This window comes from Oncorhynchus masou, chromosome 9, assembly GCF_036934945.1.
Source record: "Oncorhynchus masou masou isolate Uvic2021 chromosome 9, UVic_Omas_1.1, whole genome shotgun sequence".
Lineage (NCBI taxonomy): Eukaryota > Metazoa > Chordata > Actinopteri > Salmoniformes > Salmonidae > Oncorhynchus > Oncorhynchus masou.
The window spans coordinates 86,714,431-86,738,221 of record NC_088220.1 but is presented as its reverse complement, the minus strand read 5'-3'; the positions used below and the strand labels follow the sequence as shown (position 1 = coordinate 86,738,221).

General features: G+C 43.0%; 1 protein-coding gene across 1 annotated transcript in view; it reads left to right on the top strand.

Annotated features, from left to right (window-relative positions):
- LOC135546739 (ryanodine receptor 1-like) overlaps window positions 1-23,791 on the top strand; it is a 154,303-nt gene that overhangs the window by 125,284 nt on the left and 5,228 nt on the right. Inside the window, exons 65-76 of the mRNA XM_064975393.1 lie at window positions 8,395-8,476; window positions 8,946-9,133; window positions 11,117-12,226; window positions 14,557-14,642; window positions 15,235-15,403; window positions 16,375-16,461; window positions 17,581-17,904; window positions 18,089-18,219; window positions 19,060-19,236; window positions 19,460-19,520; window positions 23,449-23,595; window positions 23,766-23,791. The exon at window positions 23,766-23,791 is cut by the window's right edge and continues 109 nt beyond it. Of these exons, the coding sequence (XP_064831465.1) occupies window positions 8,395-8,476; window positions 8,946-9,133; window positions 11,117-12,226; window positions 14,557-14,642; window positions 15,235-15,403; window positions 16,375-16,461; window positions 17,581-17,904; window positions 18,089-18,219; window positions 19,060-19,236; window positions 19,460-19,520; window positions 23,449-23,595; window positions 23,766-23,791 (2,588 nt within the window). The remainder of the gene's footprint in view (window positions 1-8,394; window positions 8,477-8,945; window positions 9,134-11,116; window positions 12,227-14,556; window positions 14,643-15,234; window positions 15,404-16,374; window positions 16,462-17,580; window positions 17,905-18,088; window positions 18,220-19,059; window positions 19,237-19,459; window positions 19,521-23,448; window positions 23,596-23,765) is intronic.

Here is a 23,791-nt window from a genome sequence, read left to right as displayed (position 1 = left end):
TCCCAACCATAGCTTTCCCAACCATAGCTATCCCAATCATAGCTATCCCAACCATAGCTATCCCAACCATAGCTATCCCAACCATAGCTATCCCAACCATAGCTATCCCAACCATAGCTATCCCAACCATAGTTATCCCAACCATAGCTATCCCAACCATAGCTATCCCAACCATAGCTATCCCAACCATAGCTATCCCAACCATAGTTATCCCAACCATAGCTATCCCAACTATAGCTATCCCAACCATAGCTATCCCAACCATAGCTATCCCAACCATAGCTATCCCAACCATAGCTATCCCAACCATAGTCATTTTCATCATAGCTATCCCAACCATAGCTATCCCAACCATAGCTATCCCAACCATAGCTATCCCAACCATAGCTTTCCCAACCATAGCTATCCCAACCATAGCTATCCCAACCATAGCTATCCCAACCATAGCTATCCCAACCATAGCTATCCCAACCATAGCTATCCCAACCATAGTTATCCCAACCATAGCTATCCCAACCATAGCTATCCCAACCATAGCTATCCCAACCATAGCTATCCCAACCATAGCTATCCCAACCATAGTCATTTTCATCATAGCTTTCCCAACCATAGCTATCCCAACCATAGTCATTTTCATCATAGCTTTCCCAACCATAGCTATCCCAAACATAGTCATTTTCATCATAGCTATCCCAACCATAGCTATCCCAACCATAGCTATCCCAACCATAGCTTTCCCAACCATAGCTATCCCAACTATAGTTATCCCAACCATAGCTTTCCCAACTATAGTTATCCCAACCATAGCTATCCCAACTATAGTTATCCCAACCATAGCTTTCCCAACTATAGTTATCCCAACCATAGCTATCCCAACCATAGCTATCTTTACCATAGCTATCCCAACTATAGCTATCCCAACTATAGCTATCCCAACCATAGTTATCCCAACCATAGCTATCCCAACCATAGCTATCCCAACCATAGCTATCCCAACCATAGCTATCCCAACCATAGTTATCCCAACCATAGCTATCCCAACCATAGCTATCCCAACCATAGCTATCCCAACCATAGCTATCCCAACCATAGTCATTTTCATCATAGCTTTCCCAACCATAGCTATCCCAACCATAGCTATCCCAACCATAGCTATCCCAACCATAGCTTTCCCAACCATAGCTTTCCCAACCATAGCTATCCCAACCATAGCTATCCCAACTATAGCTATCCCAACCATAGCTTTCCCAACCATAGCGATCCCAACCATAGCTTTCCCAACCATAGCTATCCCAACCATAGCTATCCCAACCATAGCTATCCCAACCATAGCTATCCCAACCATAGCTTTCCCAACCATAGCTTTCCCAACCATAGCTATCCCAACCATAGCTATCCCAACCATAGCTATCCCAACCATAGCTATCCCAACCATAGCTATCCCAACCATAGCTTTCCCAACCATAGCTATCCCAACTATAGCTATCCCAACCATAGCTATCCCAACCATAGCTATCCCAACCATAGCTATCCCAACTATAGCTATCCCAAACATAGCGATCCCAACCATAGCTATCCCAACCATTGCTATCCCAACCATAGCTATCCCAACCATAGATATCCCAACCATAGCTATCTTTACCATAGCTATCCCAACCATAGCTATCCCAACCATAGCTATCCCAACCATAGCTATCCCAACTATAGCTATCCCAACCATAGCGATCCCAACCATAGCTATCCCAACCATTGCTATCCCAACCATAGCTATCCCAACCATAGATATCCCAACCATAGCTATCTTTACCATAGCTATCCCAACCATAGCTATCCCAACCATAGCTATCTTTACCATAGCTATCCCAATAATAGTTATCCAAACCATAGCTATCCCAACCATAGCTATCCCAACCATAGCTATCCCAACCATAGCTATCTTTACCATAGCTATCCCAACTATAGCTATCCCAACCATAGCTTTCCCAACCATAGCTATCCCAACCATAGCTATCCCAACCATTGCTATCCCAACCATAGCTATCTTTACCATAGCTATCCCAACTATAGCTATCCCAACCATAGCTATCCCAACCATAGCTATATTTACCATAGCTATCCCAACTATAGCTATCCCAACCATAGCTATCTTTACCATAGCTACCCCAACCATAGCTATCCTTACCATAGCTATCCCAACTATAGCTATCCCAACCATAGCTATCTTTACCATAGCTATCCCAACTATAGCTATCCCAACCATAGCTATCTTTACCATAGCTATCCCAACTATAGCCATCTCAGTAATCATCCCATACTTCTTCAAATTATCTACCCCTCCTCCCTTGCGACCCCTCCACGCCTCGCTTCCCCTCCATCCCCCTCCACCCCTCGCTTCCCCTCCATCCCCCTCCACCCCACGCTTCCCCTCGATCTCCCTCAACGCCTCGCTTCCCCTCGATCCCCCTCAACGCCTCGCTTCCCCTCGATCCCCCTCAACGCCTCGCTTCCCCTCGATCCCCCTCAACGCCTCGCTTCCCCTCGATCCCCCTCAACCCCACGCCTCGCTTCCCCTCGATCCCCCTCCACGCCTCGCTGCCCCTCGATCCCCCTCAACGCCTCGCTTCCCCTCTATCCCCCTCCACGCCTCGCTTCCTTCTGTACTGATCTTCATCTTTCATCTTCATTTACCTCATCTTCTCATTTGTTGTCTTTTTAAAGGCAATCTTTCTTTTTTTTATCATGTTTTTCTGCACCTTCTCCGGGGACTCATTTATAAACCTTGCGTACGTACAAAATATACCCCAAAATGTATGTGTACAAGTTTTAATTTCATGGAAACGTCGGCATTTATACAAATTTAACTTGACTTGAGAATGTGCTCACCTACTTGCAAACTTTAGATCATGCGTACGCACATCTGCTACTGGGTAAAATATTGTATTGCAAACTGGCAAGAAAGTATTTTGTGCAAATGGGGGATATGATGACTACTACTAACAGGAAAACCTGTTATACGAGAATGCGACTATTTGCCATTAGTGGGAATGAAAGTTTGTGTTATTTTTAGAATCTAAAATAATTAGACACAGGAATCTAATAATTAGACACAGGAATCTAATAATTAGACATATAAATCTTATATTTAGACATATAAATCTTATATTTAGACATAGGAATCTAATAATTAGACATAGGAATCTAATAATTAGACATATGAATCTAATAATTAGACACAGGAATCTAATAATTAGACATAGGAATCTAATAATTAGACACAGGAATCTAATAATTAGACATAGGAATCTTATAATTAGACATAGGAATCTAATAATTAGACATAGGAATCTAATAATTAGACACAGGAATCTAATAATTAGACATAGGAATCTAATAATTAGACATAGGAATCTTATATTTAGACATATAAATCTTATATTTAGACATAGGAATCTAATAATTAGACATAGGAATCTAATAATTAGACATAGGAATCTAATAATTAGACACAGGAATCTAATAATTAGACATATAAATCTTATATTTAGACATATAAATCTTATATTTAGACATAGGAATCTAATAATTAGACATAGGAATCTAATAATTAGACATATGAATCTAATAATTAGACACAGGAATCTAATAATTAGACATAGGAATCTAATAATTAGACATATGAATCTTATATTTAGACATAGGAATCTAATAATTAGACATAGGAATCTAATAATTAGACACAGGAATCTAATAATTAGACATAGGAATCTAATAATTAGACATATAAATCTTATAATTAGACATAGGAATCTTTTTCCTAATTATTTAATTTTCATAACCATTGCAGAATATATTCCTCATCTTTTCGGATGGAGTTCATATTTCCGATATTAGCCATTAATTACCATGTGCATCGATTATTTAATTGGACCTAGTGGCCTAGTAAAAATAGATTAGGTTATATCTATTTCAAGTTTAGCAATATCATAGGCAGCGTGGTTTATAATACACGGTATACAATCTAATTTAAAAAGTTTATGTTTTACGTTGAAGTAGGCCCATGTGTCAAGTTTCAAGTTGTACGTTTTTATTGTCACGTACACAAGTACAGTGAAATGTCTTTCTTGCAGTAATAAATATAAAAAAGTAAAGAAGGACAAAAACACAGGAGAAATAGAACTGTAACTGTAACTACTTTAAGTATTTAGGTTGGGGCAGGGGCAGACTGGGACCAGAAATTGGCACATGCATTTCTAATGCACATTTCTAATACACCGAACCATTTTTTGCTTACGGCTCCCATTATTAGCCAGATAATGATCATTTGAACAAAAAACCCCAAGTTAGATTGGCCCACTGGGCTACCCTTACGTAAGGGTTATAAATGAAGCCCCCGGACAAAAAAGAGAGCAAAAAAACGAACTAACAATGCAGACAGTCTGACTCTACCAGTAGTCTGAAAATGATTTCCTCCTGACACCGACTAAAAGCCTCTGTCTATCAGCTGAATAATCTACCTAAACATGGGTGTTTCTATTAACAGAACAGTTTCCACAATGGCCCATTTTTGGAGTATAGTGGCCACCCCAGTCTCCCAGGGCTGTTTGGAGTATAGTGGTCACCCCAGTCTCCCAGGGCTGTTTGGAGTATAGTGGTCACCCCAGTCTCCCAGGGCTGTTTGGAGTATAGTGGTCACCCCAGTCTCCCAGGGCTGTTTGGAGTATAGTGGTCACCCCAGTCTCCCAGGGCTGTTTGGAGTATAGTGGTCACCCCAGTCTCCCAGGGCTGTTTGGAGTATAGTGGCCACCCCAGTCTCCCAGGGCTGTTTGGAGTATAGTGGTCACCCCAGTCTCCCAGGGCTGTTTGGAGTATAGTGGTCACCCCAGTCTCCCAGGGCTGTTTGGAGTATAGTGGTCACCCCAGTCTCCCAGTGCTGTTTGGAGTATACATGGTCACCCCAGTCTCCCAGGGCTGTTTGGAGTATAGTGGTCACCCCAGTCTCCCAGGGCTGTTTGGAGTATAGTGGTCACCCCAGTCTCCCAGGGCTGTTTGGAGTATAGTGGTCACCCCAGTCTCCCAGAGCTGTTTGGAGTATAGTGGTCACCCCAGTCTCCCAGGGCTGTTTGGAGTATAGTGGTCACCCCAGTCTCCCAGGGCTGTTTGGAGTATAGTGGTCACCCCAGTCTCCCAGTGCTGTTTGGAGTATAGTGGTCACCCCAGTCTCCCAGGGCTGTTTGGAGTATAGTGGTCACCCCAGTCTCCCAGGGCTGTTTGGAGTATAGTGGTCACCCCAGTCTCCCAGGGCTGTTTGGAGTATAGTGGTCACCCCAGTCTCCCAGGGCTGTTTGGAGTATAGTGGCCACCCCAGTCTCCCAGAGCTGTTTGGAGTATAGTGCTCACCCCAGTCTCCCAGGGCTGTTTGGAGTATACTGGCCACCCCAGTCTCCCAGGGCTGTTTGAAGTATAGTGGTCACCCCAGTCTCCCAGGGCTGTTTGGAGTATAGTGGTCACCCCAGTCTCCCAGGGCTGTTTGGAGTATAGTGGTCACCCCAGTCTCCCAGGGCTGTTTGGAGTATAGTGGTCACCCCAGTCTCCCAGGGCTGTTTGGAGTATAGTGGTCACCCCAGTCTCCCAGGGCTGTTTGGAGTATAGTGGTCACCCCAGTCTCCCAGGGCTGTTTGGAGTATAGTGGTCACCCCAGTCTCCCAGGGCTGTTTGGAGTATAGTGGTCACCCCAGTCTCCCAGGGCTGTTTGGAGTATAGTGGTCACCCCAGTCTCCCGGGGCTGTTTGGAGTATAGTGGTCACCCCAGTCTCCCAGGGCTGTTTGGAGTATAGTGGCCACCCCAGTCTCCCAGGGCTGTTTGGAGTATAGTGGTCACCCCAGTCTCCCAGGGCTGTTTGGAGTATAGTGGTCACCCCAGTCTCACAGGGCTGTTTGGAGTATAGTGGTCACCCCAGTCTCCCAGGGCTGTTTGGAGTATAGTGGCCACCCCAGTCTCCCAGGGCTGTTTGGAGTATAGTGGTCACCCCAGTCTCACAGGGCTGTTTGGAGTATAGTGGTCACCCCAGTCTCCCAGGGCTGTTTGGAGTATAGTGGCCACCCCAGTCTCCCAGGGCTGTTTGGAGTATAGTGGTCACCCCAGTCTCCCAGGGCTGTTTGGAGTATAGTGGTCACCCCAGTCTCCCAGGGCTGTTTGGAGTATAGTGGTCACCCCAGTCTCCCAGGGCTGTTTGGAGTATAGTGGTCACCCCAGTCTCCCAGGGCTGTTTGGAGTATAGTGGTCACTCCAGTCTCCCAGGGCTGTTTGGAGTATAGTGGTCACCCCAGTCTCCCAGGGCTGTTTGGAGTATAGTGGCCACCCCAGTCTCCCAGGGCTGTTTGGAGTATAGTGGTCACTCCAGTCTCCCAGGGCTGTTTGGAGTATAGTGGTCACCCCAGTCTCCCAGGGCTGTTTGGAGTATAGTGGTCACCCCAGTCTCCCAGGGATGTTTGGAGTATAGTGGTCACTCCAGTCTCCCAGGGCTGTTTGGAGTATAGTGGTCACTCCAGTCTCCCAGGGCTGTTTGGAGTATAGTGGTCACCCCAGTCTCCCAGGGCTGTTTGGAGTATAGTGGTCACTCCAGTCTCCCAGGGCTGTTTGGAGTATAGTGGTCACTCCAGTCTCCCAGGGCTGTTTGGAGTTACAAAGTTACAAGTGCATGTGGTAGAGACAGCAAAAACAAAACCCACCTAAACAAATCAGCAAAGATGAGCAGCAGTAACTTCGGACTAGTTCCTGGGAGGCCCAGGTGTTTTCTTCTACTCCATCTGGTTGGCTGGTGGTGTAGGTCTGCACTGAGTGAGCCCACAGACTCGTATGTGTTCCTAGTGTACACGTTGGTGTTTTGAATATGTTCATATTGCAACCAGCATTCAGACAGAAGGGGAGAGGATATGCTGGTCAACTCAGTACTGTCTCCCCTCCTGTCTTACTGTTCCTAGATAGAGCTGTCTGTCTGTCTGTCTGTCTGTCTGTCTGTCTGTCTGTCTGTCTGTCTGTCTGTCTGTCTCCCCATCTCCACATCTCTTTCTTTGTCAGTCTATCTCCATATCTATCAGTCTGCCTCCATATCTGTCAGTCTGCCTCCATATCTGTCAGTCTGCCTCCATGTGTGTCAGTCTGCCTCCATGTGTGTCAGTCTGCCTCCATATCTGTCAGTCTGCCTCCATATCTGTCAGTCTGCCTCCATATCTGTCAGTCTGCCTCCATGTGTGTCAGTCTGCCTCCATGTGTGTCAGTCTGCCTCCATATCTGTCAGTCTGCCTCCATATCTGTCAGTCTGCCTCCATATCTGTCAGTCTGCCTCCATGTGTGTCAGTCTGCCTCCATATCTGTCAGTCTGCCTCCATATCTGTCAGTCTGCCTCCATATCTGTCAGTCTGCCTCCATGTGTGTCAGTCTGCCTGTTCATCTCTATGTGTCTATTATGTGTATAATACCTGAGATGAGATGTTTAAAATGCATATCTGTGTTGTTTGTTCAAATGCAAACCCAGGATCGATTCTGGAGTAGAACCCACTACGAGGTAAGGTGTAGAACCCACTACGAGGTGAGGTGTAGAACCCACTACGAGGTGAGGTGTAGTACCCACTTTGAGGTGAGGTGTAGAACCCACTACGAGGTGAGGTGTAGAACCCCCAACGAGGTGAGGTGTAGAACCCCCTAAGAGGTGAGGTGTAGAACCCCCTATGAGGTGAGGTGTAGAACCCCCTACGAGGTAAGGTGTAGAACCCCCAATGAGGTGAGGTGTAGAACCCACTACGAGGTGAGGTGTAGAACCCCCCCAACGAGGTGAGGTGTGGAACCCACTACAAGGTGAGGTGTAGAACCTACTACTAAAAGTTGTAGAACTCATTATGAGGTGAGGTGTAGAAACCACTACGAGGTGAGGTGTAGAACCTACTACTAAAAGTTGTAGAACCCATTATGAGGTGAGGTGTAGAACCCCCAATGAGGTGAGGTGTAGAACCCACTGTGAGGTGTAGAACCCATTATGGGGTGAGGTGTAGAACCCACTTCGAGGTGAGGTGTAGAACCCATTATGAGGTGAGGTGTAGAACCCCCAATGAGGTGAGGTCAGCCTCACCTTCATCCTCCTCATCCTCTCTGTGCCAGCAGCTCTCTGTCACCTGATTCACTACACTTAGTCCACTGCTTGGCCTAAAGAAGCGTTTCATTAGGGACACAACCAGCCCAGGTTTCAGCTGTGTAAGATCTGTTATGATCTGAGATATTTACCAGTGGACAGTGACACACAAAGTAATGGTTAATGAAAAAAAATCAATAAACTGATGATATTCTCATGAGACAACTGTCCTCTCTATGCTTGTGTACGTGTGTATTCTTTATGGCAGGACTCCAGTCAGATTGGTCTGCTGAAGGAACTCCTGGACCTGCAGAAAGACATGGTGGTCATGCTGTTGTCTCTACTGGAAGGTAACGTTTATTTATCACCTGATTTAATGGCACATCTCAATACATCTCAATACGTGGTCCAGGAGTCCTCTGACATGGCACTTGTCAGAGGAGGGGCGGGTGGAGGGAAGGGGGGGGCTGGCTTACAATTTGTCGGGGGAGGCCGGAGACATCAGAGTGCACCATCGGACCAAGTGTTCGATTGAGAAACCTTTGAATTTTGCAATTGTGTGTAAAAAAAAAAAAAAACACTATTTTAACCAAAACATGTTTTTACCCTAAATAAGTGTGTGCACTTTATTGTCTTGGTACTTGGAATGTCATTGTTCAACAGGAACAGTTTAAAAATTATCTGGAGACTATAATAGCTTGTATTTTTAAACATTCTCTGCTAGTTTTTGAATATATTTTAGGTGCTGTAGGGATCTGCTTTGCTTCTTTGTAATTTTGCGTTTTTTTGGGGTGGGGTGTCGACAATCCTTGTCACTAGGCAACGTGGTGAACGGCACCATCGCCCGTCAGATGGTGGACATGCTGGTGGAGTCCTCCAGTAACGTGGAGATGATCCTCAAGTTCTTCGACATGTTCCTCAAGCTGAAGGACATCACGGGGTCTGACGCCTTCAGAGACTACGTGACCGACCCCCGAGGCCTCATCTCCAAGAAGGACTTCTACAAGGTACACACTGAGTCTACAAGGAACACCTTCCTAATATCGAGTTGCCCCCTCCCCTCCTCTCAGATTAGCCACAGTTCGTCGGGGTATGGATTCTACAAGGTGTCTAAGGCGTTCCACAGGGACGCTGGCCCATGTGGACTCCCATGCTTCCCACAGTTGTGTCAAGTTGGCTGGATGTCCTTTGGGTGGTGGACCACTCTTGATACATGTGGAAAACTGTTTAGTGTGAAAAACCCAGCAGCGTTGCAGTTCTTAACACAAACCGGTGCACCTGGCACCTTCTACCATACGCCGTTCAAAGGCACTTAAATATTTTGTCTTGCCCCATTCACCCTCTGAATGGTAAACATACAAAATCCAAGCCTCAATTGTCTCAAGGCTTAAAAATCCTTCTTTAACCCCGTCTCCTCCCCTTCATTTACTTTTATTTTTTATTTATTTATTATTTAACCAGGTAGGCTAGTTGAGAACACCTTTATTTAACCAGGTAGGCTAGTTGAGAACACCTTTATTTAACCAGGTAGGCCAGTTGAGAACACCTTTATTTAACCAGGTAGGCTAGTTGAGAACACCTTTATTTAACCAGGTGGACTAGTTGAGAACACCTTTATTTAACCAGGTAGGCTAGTTGAGAACACCTTTATTTAACCAGGTAGGCTAGTTGAGAACACCTTTATTTAACCAGGTGGGCTAGTTGAGAACAAGTTCTCATTTGCAACTGCGACCTGGCCAAGATAAAGCATAGCACTGTAAACAGACAACACAGACTTACACATGGAGTAAACAATAAACAAGTCAATAACACAGTAGAAAAAAAAGAGAGTCTATATACATTGTGTGCAAAAGGCATGAGGAGGGAGGCGAATAATTACAATTTTGCAGATTAACACTGGAGTGATAAATGATCAGATGGTCATGTACAGGTAGAGATATTGGTGTGCAAAAGAGCAGAAAAGTAAATAAATAAAAACAGTATGGGGATGAGGTAGGTGAAAATGGGTGGGCTATTTACCGATAGACTATGTACAGCTGCAGCGATCGGTTAGCTGCTCAGATAGCAGATGTTTGAAGTTGGTGAGGGAGATAAAAGTCTCCAACTTCAGCGAGTTTTGCAATTCGTTCCAGTCACAGGCAGCAGAGAACTGGAACGAAAGGCGGCCAAATGAGGTGTTGGCTTTAGGGATGATCAGTGAGATACACCTGCTGGAGCGCGTGCTACGGGTGGGTGTTGCCATCGTGACCAGTGAACTGAGATAAGGCAGAGCTTTACCTAGCATGGACTTGTAGATGACCTGGAGCCAGTGGGTCTGGCGACGACCCACACTGATTGAAGTGGATTTAACAGGTGTCATTAATATGGGATCTTTCTCCTGGATTCACCTAGTCAATCTGTGTCATGGAAAGAGCATGTTTTTATTCAGTGTATATGCATTGTACTGTGACAGACCGTGCTGCCACTGACTAGAGCTGGACTAGGTTTCTAGTAAAAAAAAGGCTCATTCTAAACAAAATAGCTTTTTTTCCCCCTATGAAGTTACAATCTAATAATCTCTTCAAGAATCAAATGTAGGTGTTCATAAAAATCTATGCTCCCAAAACAGAGCTCTATGCTCCCACAGTCCTCTCCCCTTGAGTAACCAGCCACACTCTTAAGGAGCCTATGGAGGTCAGCTGTGTTCATTATCAAGCCAATGGGCTCGTTTCAGGTTGACTACATGGCTTGGGGTTCTGTTGAAGGCATGAACATTAAAGTGGCTACGCTTCAAGGCACCACATGTATGCATTTTCCTATTTTGTGCCTTTGAAGATCCCAATGTATTTCCCGACAATATTTTTCCCTGGCTTCCCACTCACTTGCCAAAAGAAAAACATGAACCATGGAAATACACAGATTTGTATTGTGTTTTAAATGTGTGGGTTGTTGTGCTCACATGGCTGAGGCAAATTTACGTTTTGATGAATGAATGAATTCCTTCCTTCCAGGCCATGGACAGCCAGAAGCAGTACTCTCCGTCTGAGATCCAGTTCCTTCTGTCTTGTTCCGAGGCCGACGAGAACGAGATGATCAACTTTGAGGAGTTTGCCGACCGCTTCCAGGAGCCGGCCAAGGACATCGGCTTCAACATCGCCGTACTGCTCACCAACCTGTCTGAGCACGTACCCCACGATACGCGACTACAGAACTTTCTTGAGCAAGCCGAGAGCGTCCTCAACTACTTTAGACCCTTCCTTGGCCGGATAGAGATCATGGGAGCGAGCAGGAAGATCGAGAGGATCTATTTTGAGATCAGCGAGGCCAACAGGAACCAGTGGGAGATGCCGCAGGTCAGAGAGTCCAAGAGACAGTTCATCTTCGACGTGGTCAACGAGGGCGGGGAGAGCGAGAAGATGGAGTTGTTTGTCAACTTCTGCGAGGACACCATCTTTGAGATGAACATCGCCTCACAGATTTCTGAGGAGGAGGAAGAGGAGGTGGTAGACTCAGAGGATGAAGAGGAAGAAGGAGGAGGAGGAGGAGAGTTGGACGAAAATGGAGAAGAGATTGCTCCCGAGTCGAGCTCGGCGTTCTCTGACTTCCTGACAAGCGTGGTGAACTTCTTCAACATGTTCACCTTCAGGAATCTACGGCGGCGCTACCGCAAGCTTAGGAAGATGACTCTGAAGGATATGGTGGTGGGCTTGGCCACGTTCATCTACACCATCCTGTTTGGTATCCTGTCTTTCATCTACAGTGTGTGTAAGGGCTTCTTCATGCTGATCTGGAGCACCCTGTTTGGAGGAGAACTGGTAGAGGGTGCCAAGAAGATCACGGTGACTGAGCTTTTGGCCAGTATGCCGGACCCAACGCAAGATGAGGTGCACGATGAACTGCCACCTGAGCCAGGTGCCAATGAGGGTCAGGAGGGGATAGACGGAGGTGAGGAAAGAGACGTGGGAGGAGGAGAGGAAGGAGAGGAGGGAGGGGATGGTGAGGAGAAGGAGGGAGGACGGATGCCTGGGTTCGACACCCCTGGAGGGCTGGGAGACTTTGGGGAGACCACAACTGTAGAGCCCCCTACTCCAGAAGGAACCCCACTGCTCAAGAGGAAACTGGTGAGTTTCCACCCATGATGGTTTTTATATATATTATTATTATTTATTTATTTATTTATTTATTTATTACCCTCTGTAATTATTGGAACATTGCAGCACGTTTTCTTCTTTTAGCTCTATACTCCAAAAGTTACGATTTTAAATCAAATTCCATATTGACACAATACATTATTTACCATTCATTTCTATTGGGCACAAAATAATCTGAAACACAACCAAAACAAACAGCAAATGCATCCAACAAGTTTGTAAAGTCATAAGCTTCATGTAATCATTCTGTGCTATGAATATGGGAACAAATACTAAACTTTTGAATGCATAAATACACATATGAGTGAATGTGTTTGAATACTTTTGGTCCCCTAAAATGGGGGAGGACTATGTACAAAAAGGGCTGTAATTTCTAAACGGTTCACCCGATATGGATGAAAATACCCTCAAATTAAAGCTGACATTGTGCACTTTCACCCCATACTCATCGTTCGATTTCAAACTGTTGAAGTATACAGTCAAAATGATAAGAAAACATGTATATGTCCCAATAATTACAGAGGGCACTGTATTATAACAATTTATACACTGCTCAAAAAAATAAAGGGAACACCTAAACAACACAATGTAACTCCAAGTCAATAACACTTCTGTGAAATCAAACTGTCCACTTAGGAAGCAACACTGATTGACAATAAATGTCACATGCTGTTGTGCAAATGGAATAGACAACAGGTGGAAATTATAGGCAATTAGTAAGACCCCCCACAAAAAAGGAGTGGTTCTGCAGGTGGTGACCACAGACCACTTCTCAGTTCCTATGCTTCCTGGCTGATGTTTTGGTCACTTTTGAATGCTGGCAGTGCTTTCACTCTAGTGGTAGCATGAGACGGAGTCTACAACCCTCACAAGTGGCCCAGGTAGTGCAGCTCATCCAGGATGGCACATCAATGCGAGCTGTGGCAAGAAGGTCTGCTGTGTCTGTCAGCGTAGTGTCCAGAGCATGGAGGCGCTACCAGGAGACAGGCCAGTACATCAGGAGACGTGGAGGAGGCCGTAGGATGGCAACAACCCAGCAGCAGGACCGCTACCTCCGCCTTTGTGCAAGGAGGAGCAGGAGGAGCACCAGAGCCCTGCAAAATGACCTCCAGCAGGCCACAAATGTGCATGTGTCTGCTCAAACGGTCAGAAACAGACTCCATGGGGGTGGTATGAGGGCCCGACATCCACATGTGGGGGTTGTGCTTACAGCCCAACACCGTGCAGGACGTTTGGCATTTGCCAGAGAACATCAAGATTGGCAAATTTGCCACTGGCGCCCTGTGCTCTTCACAGATGAAAGCAGGTTCACACTGAGCACGTGACAAACATGACAGTCTGGAGACGCCGTGGAGAACGTTCTGCTGCCTGCAACATCCTCCAGCATGACCGGATTGGCGGTGGGTCAGTCATGGTGTGGGGTGGCATTTCTTTGGGGGTCTGTACATACTGCCATTATGTACCGAGATGAGATCCTCAGACCCCTTGTGAGACCATATGCTGGTGCAGTAGGCCCTGGGTTCCTCCTAATGCAAGACAATGCAAGACCTCATGTGGCTGGAGTGTGTCAGCAGTTCCTGCAAGAGGAAGGCATTGATGCTATGGACTGGCCTGCCCGTTCCCCCGACCTGAATCCAATTGAGCACATCTGGGACATCATGTCTCGCTCCATCCACCAACGCCACATTGCTCCACAGACTGTCCAGGAGTTGGCGGATGCTTTAGTCCAGGTCTGGGAGGATATCCCTCAGGAGACCATCTGCCACCTCATCAGGAGCATGCCCAGGCGTTGTCGGGAGGTCATACAGGCACGTGGAGGCCACACACACTAATGGACATTACATCAAAGTTGGATCAGCCTGTAGTGTGGGTTTCCACTTTAATTTTGAGTGTGACTCCAAATCCAGACCTCCATGGGTTGATAAATTTGATTTCCATTGATAATTTTGTGTGATTTTGTTGTCAGCACATTCAACTATGTAAAGAGTAAAGTATTTAATAAGAATATTTCATTCATTCAGATCTAGTATGTTGTTTTAGTGTTCCCTTTATTTTTTTGAGCAGTGTATGTTTTCCTCACCACTTAAACTGACCTGATCCGGCCACATGGTCAGAAAAAACTCATCATGTGCCAGTTGTTGACAGTTTGTTGTGCCAGTTGTTGACAGTGTGCTTTGCCAGTTGTTGACAGTGTGCTGTGCCAGTTGTTGACAGTGTGCTGTGCCAGTTGTTGACAGTGTGCTGTGCCAGTTGTTGACAGTGTGTGGTGCCAGTTGTTGACAGTGTGTGGTGTGTTGTAGCTGGAAGCAACGTCCGGAGGAGAGGGTGAAGAAATACAAGAGCCAGAACCAGAGGAAGAGACACCCCCAGAGGAGGAGAAGGCTGAGTGAGTCTTCTCTTTCTTGTTTTAATTATCGCGTTTACTCACTCACTCACTGACTGACTCACTGACTGACTGACTCACTGACTTACTCACTGACTGACTCACTGAATGACTGACTCACTGAATGACTGACTGACTGAATGACTGAATGATTGACTGACTGACTGACTCACTGACTCTCTGACTGACTGACTCACTGACTTACTCACTGACTCACTGACTTACTCACTGACTGACTGACTGAATGATTGACTGACTGACTGACTGACTGACTGACTGACTCACTGACTTACTCACTGACTGACTCAATGACTGACTGACTGACTGAATGACTGACTGACTCACTGACTCACTGACTTACTCACTGACTGACTCAATGACTGACTCACTGAATGACTGATTGACTGAATGACTGAATGATTGACTGACTGACTGACTGACTGACTCAATGACTGACTGACTGAATGACTGACTGAATGACTGACTGACTGACTGACTGACTGACTCACTGACTTACTCACTGACTGACTCAATGACTGACTGACTGAATGACTGACTGAATGACTGACTGACTGATTGATGGATTGTCCTCCAGCAATGAGAATGGAGAGAAGGCAGAGAAGGAGGCTGAGCCCGTGGTAAAAGAGGAAGAACCGGAAGTGAAGGAGGAAACATTGAAGACCAAGGCAAAGAAGGAGAAGAAACCTGCGGAGGAGGGCTATGAGCTTTGGAATGAGCTGGAGATTCAGAGGATCAAATTCATGGTGACTATTACCAATACATTATCAACCATGATCAATACATTATCAATACATTACCGATACATTATCGACCGTGATCAATACATTATCAATACATTGTCAACCGTGATCAATACATTATCGATACATTACTGATACATTATCGACCGTGATCAATACATTATCAATACATTATCGACCGTGATCGATGCATTGTCAATATGTTATCGACCGCGATCAATACATTATCGATGCATTATCGATACATTATCGACCGTGCTCAATACATTATCAATACATTGCCGATACATTGCCAATACATTATCGATTCATTATAAAACTTGATAAAAGTATTATCAATGCATTACCAATGCATTATCAATACATTATCGACGGTGATCAATACATTACCAATATATTATCAATACATTACCGATACATTATCAATACATTGTCTGTAAATTATTGCATGTGATCGATACATTACCAATGCATTATCGATACATTATCAACTGTGATCGGTAAATTACCAATACATGACCAATACATGACCAATATATTAGCAATACATTATCAACTGTGACCAATACATTATCAATACATTCCCGATTCATTAATCGGTGCATTACCGATGCATTACCTATACATTACCAATCCATTATTGACCGTGATCAATACATTACCAATGCATTATCACCCATGATCAATATGAATACATTACCAATACATTATCAATCATGAGCAATACATTATGTATACATTATCAATCATGATCAATGCATTATCAATCATGACCAATACATTATCAATCATGATCAATACATAATGAATAAATTACAAATACATAACTATTATCTTCCTTACCACTACTTATCAATAATGATCTATGCATTAACAATACATTACCAATGCATGACCATGGATCAATTTCGCTGTCTCCAAGCGGAACTATCAGACCTGTAACTACTACAACCTGTTTCTCTGTCTCCAACCAGAACTATCTGTCTCGTAACTTCTACAACCTGCGCTTCCTGGCTCTCTTCATCGCCTTTGCCCTCAACTTCATCCTGCTCTTCTACAAGGTGAAACATAATATAGAATTATGTAAAATATAATATATAATAATATAATATAGAATCATATAATGTGGGGCGGCATGTAGCCTAGTGGTTAGAGTGTAGGGGCGGCATGTAACCTAGTGGTTAGAGTGTAGGGGTGGCAGGTGACCTAGTGGTTAGAGCATTGGACTAGTATCCGGAAGGTTGCAAGATCGAATCCCTGAGCTGACAAAGTAAAAATATGTCCTTCTGCCCCTAAACAAGGCAGTTAACCCACTGTTCCTAGACCATCGTTGTAAATAAGAATTTGTTCTTAACCGACTTGCCTAGTTAAATAAAGGTTAAACAATTAAAATATATTATAATGTATAGAATAATGTAATATATAATATCATAACGTATAACATAATATAGTATAGAATAATATAATATTGTGTAGATTAATATAATATAGAATACTCTAATAATGTATAATATAGTGAGGATTAATATAATATAGAATACTATAATAATGTATAATATAGTGTAGAATAATATAATATAGAATACTATAATAAAGTATAATATAGTCTAGCATAATATAATAACGTATAATATAATATAGAATACTATAATAAAGTATAATATAGTCTAGCATAATATAATAACGTATAATATAATATAGAATACTATAATAATGTATAATATAGTCTAGCATAATATAATAACGTATAATATAATATAGAATACTATAATAATGTATAATATAGTCTAGCATAATATAATAACGTATAATATAATATAGAATACTATAATAATGTATAATATAGTCTAGCATAACATAATATAATAACATATAATATAGAATAATATAGAATAACATAATACAGTGTAGAATAATATAATAATGTGTACTATAATATAGAATTTAGAACCTTATGATAACGTATCATGTGGAATAATATAATATAGAATGAATATAATATAGAGCAATAGAATATATAATATAGAACTGATACTATATAGAATAATATATTATGGAATGAATATTATATATATATATATAATATAGAATAATAGGATATAGTGTGGAATATAGAATATAGAATAATATAACATGTAATAACATGATATTATACTCACCTAATCTTCCTGTTTTACAAGGTTGGATATGATGTAGAGGAGGGGTCAGAAGACATCGAGGGCTCCGCCCTGTTCGAGGGCTCCGCCCTGTTCGAGGGCTCCGCCGCGTTCGAGGGTTCTGGGTTGTTCGAGGGTTCCGGAGCTGTGGACGAGGGTGGTTCTGGGATTGATCCATTTGACGATGGTGGTGATGACGACGGTGGCGATGATGATGATGAGGAGGAAGGACCATTTTTTTTCTACTTGGAGGAGAGTACAGGCTACATGCAGCCCTGTTTGTCCATGCTGGCCATCATACACACTGTCATCGCTTTCCTCTGTATCATCGGATACAACTGCCTCAAGGTACAGGGTTCTACACACACACACACACACACACACACACACACACACACACACACACACACACACACACACACACACACACACATAAACACACACACACACACACACATAAACACACACACACACACATAAACACACGCACTCATGGGAGAAGCAGCTACTGATTGTGTGTGTCTTCCTTCAGGTTCCTCTGGTCATCTTTAAGAGGGAAAAGGAGCTGGCTAGGAAGCTGGAGTTTGATGGTCTGTATGTCACCGAGCAACCAGAAGACGATGACATCAAGGGACAGTGGGACCGACTGGTGCTCAACACCCCGTAAGACTCTAACCTTAAATCCCTCAGTTATCTAGTCAGGTGAAAGACACTGAGTTTGTGAACATGCACACTAATAATTCGATATTAAACTAACTGATTATGGCAGTAGGCCGAGTATGACATTAAATACATTACTCTGATTATCCTAATCGGTGTGTAAGGTCATTGTTGAAGTAAGCAAATTAAAACCGTTGTTTTTTTTCTGAGAAATCTTTCGAATTATTAATAACATGTAAACAGGTTCATCAGAATTCCAGCGGTGCATTTTATCTACTCATTAGCAGTGCAAGCCTCCATCATTAGCAGTGCAAGCCTCCATCTTATGCGCGAATGAAGATGAGTTCAGAAAAACGACAGTACGCATCTTAGAATTTGTTTTCACGTACAAACGTGATATGTCCAAACCCAGAACCAAATAGGTTTCCCAAAAATAACATGGTAAAATTTGTATTTTTAATGATGATTTTCCTGCATTTATCGATATTCCATCACGCAGCATGATTTTAGATGTGTCCATGTAAACTGGAAGTCATTCTTCCTGTAAAATATGTAAACATTTAAATCGAACTACTATATGTCTCTGACTATTCACAAAAATTGTATTATTGTGTGCATGTAACCGTACTCACTGTTACATCGGTTAGTGATTTAAGGTGGAACCAGACAAGGCTGTCCTCTAATACCTCTTTTATTTGTGATTGTAAAAACATAAACAAAAAAAACACCACCCATCTCTTTTTTAGATTCAATGAGAATATAAAAAGGAATAAACAGATCACATTGATACACCCATCTTCCAACCCTGACATTTCTCTCAAAGTATGTTTCTTTTCCACACAGGTCATTCCCTAACAACTACTGGGACAAGTTTGTGAAGACAAAGGTGCTTGCTAAGTACGGTGACATATACGGTAGGGAGAGGATCGCAGAGCTGCTTGGGATGGACCTGGCCTCTCTGGACGTCAGCGCCATGACACAAGAGAAGAAACCCGAACCAGAAAGTGGCATGTTAAGCTGGTACGTAAACACCTCCCCCCCACTGATCTGCAGAAAGCATACAGTACATTATACAAATTCACTAGTAAATCATTTGCACAACAAACAAGCAATGTACAAGCACATACAACTGGTACGACTTGTAAGATGGCACAATCTGAAGTCAACATCGAGACAGCTTTGTGAGGTAGTTATGTAGTAGTTGTGTGTTTGCTGGGAAGTAAACGTGTTGTTTTCTCCATAGGATTATCTCCATTGATATCAAATACCAGATTTGGAAGTTCGGGGTGGTCTTCACTGACAACGTAAGTCAATACTGGACCATGCTGTATTATTGTAACAAGTCCAGTGAATGTGGAGTTTTCTAGACATTCCTGTATCTAGTGTGGTACTTGGCCATTTCTCTGTCTGTAGTATTGTTATAGTAGTATTGCTGTAGTACTGCAGTATTGCTGTAGTAGTACTGATCCTATGATACTGATTATGGTTGCAACGGGAGGGTATACTACTGGAAACTTTTGAAGTTTAACAGTAAACTACCAAAATGTTGGTATCTTTCAAGGATTTGATGTAATCTGCCACAAGACATCTAGTGGCCATTTTCGGTACTTCAGATTTGTACAGGTGTCTGTAATTAACTCTGGTCATCTGTGTAGCCTTATCAAATGTAAAATTTATGAAATAATGAAATAAGATGATTTTCAAATAAAATAAATAGATTGACAAATCTGTTAAACATGATCCTAAATTCAAACCATAAATTTAGTGAATACCATTGGTGTTTAAAATGAGGGTTTCAGCATGAAATATATTTTATATGTGACCGACCGGCTTGATTTGGTCGTATGTAGCAAAATATGAAATTGTGTTTCTTACATTAGATAAAAGTAGAGATGCAGAGCTAGACAATTATATATCATACACTGCAGTTGAGGAACAATGGGAAAGTAATTCTGCTTTGAAAGTTGATAAACTTGTGACCTCACTTTGAGAAAATGTCCCTTGAATGTTTTGGTACACCTACTGGAGAACTCTTCTTTGTCTACACACATTCAGCATCATTCACACCCTCTTAAGCCTTAACCCCACCCATATCTTTAAGGATTCACATGTGAGGCCATGTGCTAAACAGAGTGAGTATGGTAGTTACTAAACAACCAAAGATTTCGTAAACTCAGAGAGTTGTCAGATTGTCTGTTCGTAAACTCAGCATTTTGTTCTCGGAGCGTTCAGTGTGCATACTGGATGCTGTGGCCAAGGAGTAGGGTTGATCTGAGCGTTCTGACCTAACAGCAGCAGTCAAGCACTCAAGCTAACTTGCTAACGTTAGCTAGCTTGCTAGCTACTTCCAGACATAAATGAGAGAACAGCTGACCATTTTACTCGCCCTAGCAAAGCTGGTTGGGCTTTTTTTCATGTTATCCAGAGCGTTGGTGGCTGTAACTGTGCTGCTGGCAACAATTCAATTACGCTTTTTTGGCAACGTTCACTGACACCGTCCATATTCAATGGGTGTTGAGCGTTTGTCAATTAATCAGTTATTCTGCGCTCTGGCACACTCAGATGAGAGTGCTCTGAAATCGGAGTAGATGTTGGTTTAACCCAAAGCTACCGGAGGGTTACTATGGCTACCTGATAGTTACTATGGCTACCTGAGGGTCACAAAAAGCGAATTTACCAGCTACGTCTTTCGACAGTTGTCACAGTGACATCATTAACATTCTATTGAAATAGTTACTTGCATAGTGGAGTCTTTTGTTTAGACATGTAGCTAGCTGAACAACGAACCATAATCCCAACTCATGACGTTACTGCATGAATCAGCAGATAGCTAACCAACCAGGTTCAATGTTAGCTAGCTAACATTAGACTATAACTCGCAATGCAAACGGCTCTGAGATACAAATAATATTACTACACAGATCATACACGTCACGTTAGCTAGCGAGCCAGCCGGCTAACGTTAGCTAGCTAGCTATCGCTACACTCTAACTTGAAATGAAAATTACTTTCTGTTTTTCTTACTTTCTGACTAAATTAGAAACATGTAATATCTGAAAATGTAGCTAGCTATCTTAACTTTATACATGGATGGATGCTTCTCTACCTCTTTTTTCCTTTTGCATATTTGCAATCAAACGCCAGAATATTCTCCATCTCCTTCGCTATCTAATTCAAAATGCAGTCCTCTAGAAAGTGGAGAGCAACACTCATGCAGTTCTACTATGTTATCTGGGGCGGCAGGGTAGCCTAGTGGTTAGAGCGTTGGACTAGTAACCAAAAGGTTGCAAGTTCAATTCCCCGAGCTGACAAGGTACAAATCTGTCATTCTGCCCCTGAACAGGCAGTTAACCCACTGTTCCTAGGCCATCATTGAAAATAAGAATTTGTTCTTAACTGACTTGCCTAGTAAAATAAATAAAATAAAAAATATCTTTCAAAAAAGACATGCTAGAAAGGCCTACACATACTGACCAGCTCATATTATACACAGAAGTGTGCTACATGGCAGACCAATCAGAACTCATCTCTCCTTATGTCCAGCCCACCAATTATCTCAGCCAATCAGAAGTGTGCTACATGGCAGACCAATCAGAACTCATCTCTCCTTATGTCCAGCCCACTCATTATCTCAGCCAATCAGAAGTGTGCTACATGGCAGACCAATCAGAACTCATCTCCCCTTATGTTCAGCCCACTCTTTATCTCAGCCAATCAGAAGTGTGCTACATGGCAGACCAAACTCATCTCTCCTTATGTCCAGCCCACTATTATCTCAGCCAATCAGAAGTGTGCTACATTACATGGCAGACTCATCTCTCCTTATGTCCAGCCCACCCATTATCTCAGCCAATCAGAAGTGTGCTACATTACATGGCAGACTCATCTCTCCTTATGTCCAGCCCACTATTATCTCAGCCAATCAGAAGTGTGCTACATTACATGGCAGACTCATCTCTCCTTATGTCCAGCCCACTCATTATCTCAGCCAATCAGAAGTGTGCTACATGGCAGACTCATCTCTCGTTATGTCCAGCCCACAAATTATCTCAGCCAATCAGAAGTGTGCTACATGGCAGACCAAACTCATCTCTCCTTATGTCCAGCCCACTCATTATCTCAGCCAATCAGAAGTGTGCTACATGGCAGACTCATCTCTCGTTATGTCCAGCCCACAAATTATCTCAGCCAATCAGAAGTGTGCTACATGGCAGACCAAACTCATCTCTCGTAATGTCCAGCCCACTCATTATCTCAGCCAATCAGAAGTGTGCTACATGGCAGACTCATCTCTCGTTATGTCCAGCCCACAAATTATCTCAGCCAATCAGAAGTGTGCTACATGGCAGACCAAACTCATCTCTCGTAATGTCCAGCCCACTCATTATCTCAGCCAATCAGAAGTGTGCTACATGGCAGACCAAACTCATCTCTCCTTATGTCCAGCCCACTCATTATCTCAGCCAATCAGAAGTGTGCTACATGACAGACCAAACTCATCTCTCCTTATGTCCAGCCCACTCATTATCTCAGCCAATCAGAAGTGTGCTACATGACAGACCAAACTCATCTCTCCTTATGTCCAGCCCACTCATTATCTCAGCTATTCATGGGTAGTGCGAAGGTTGCTGGCTTTTCTGAGGCTAAACCAACTATGCTCGTCATTTAATAATTGTATTTATATTTACAGATGGCATACGTGTTTGTTATTAAGGCAGATTAAATTTCACATGTTCCAGAAAGCATTTCTGCCCCCCAAAAAAACTTATTTTGATAAAATAAATAAAGTTTACACTCAAATGCCTCTAAGTAGAGAATTTTTTACGCTCTTTCATTTATGTCTATTTATGTATTTTTTTTGTCAATGTTTCTGCATCAAACTGATGGCAGTTGTGGAAAAAAAATTCAAGAGTTGGAAGAGTGGTACAGTTAATTGAAAATAATGCCATTGTTGATTAAGATGCATTTTTTCATTAATTAGGCTATTTTCTCTTGAACCACATGGTCTATCTGTTAGAAACTCATGGACAATATGAACTCGGATCTAAAAAAATGAATAATTTATGTGAATATGTTTTTATGTTTTTTAAGTTATTCAAGTATAAATTACCAAAGTAACGATAGATTACCATAGATTTTCTGTTAATGACCAACATTACTGAGGATTCCAGTAACTTTGGTAAAGTACCGGTAGCTTTGCAATTCTAATAGTGATATTGCCCCTTCTTCTAGACGTTCCTCTATCTAGTCTGGTACATGGTCATGTCTCTGCTGGGACACTTCAACAACTTCTTCTTCGCCTGTCACTTGATGGACATCGCCGTTGGCGTGAAAGATTTGCGCACCATCCTCTCCTCCGTCACACACAACGGCAAACAGGTACCCACGTGTTTGTCTATGGAGATTGCATGGCTGTGTGCTCGATCGGGTACCCACCCAGTCAAACGTAGTTTCTCCCATCAGAACCCAATGAGTGTGAATAAATAAAGTAGATCTAACTGTCGTGCCTCCTCCTCCTCCTGCCGATACCTCTCTCTCTCCCTGTGTAGCTGATGATGACTGTGGGTCTCCTGGC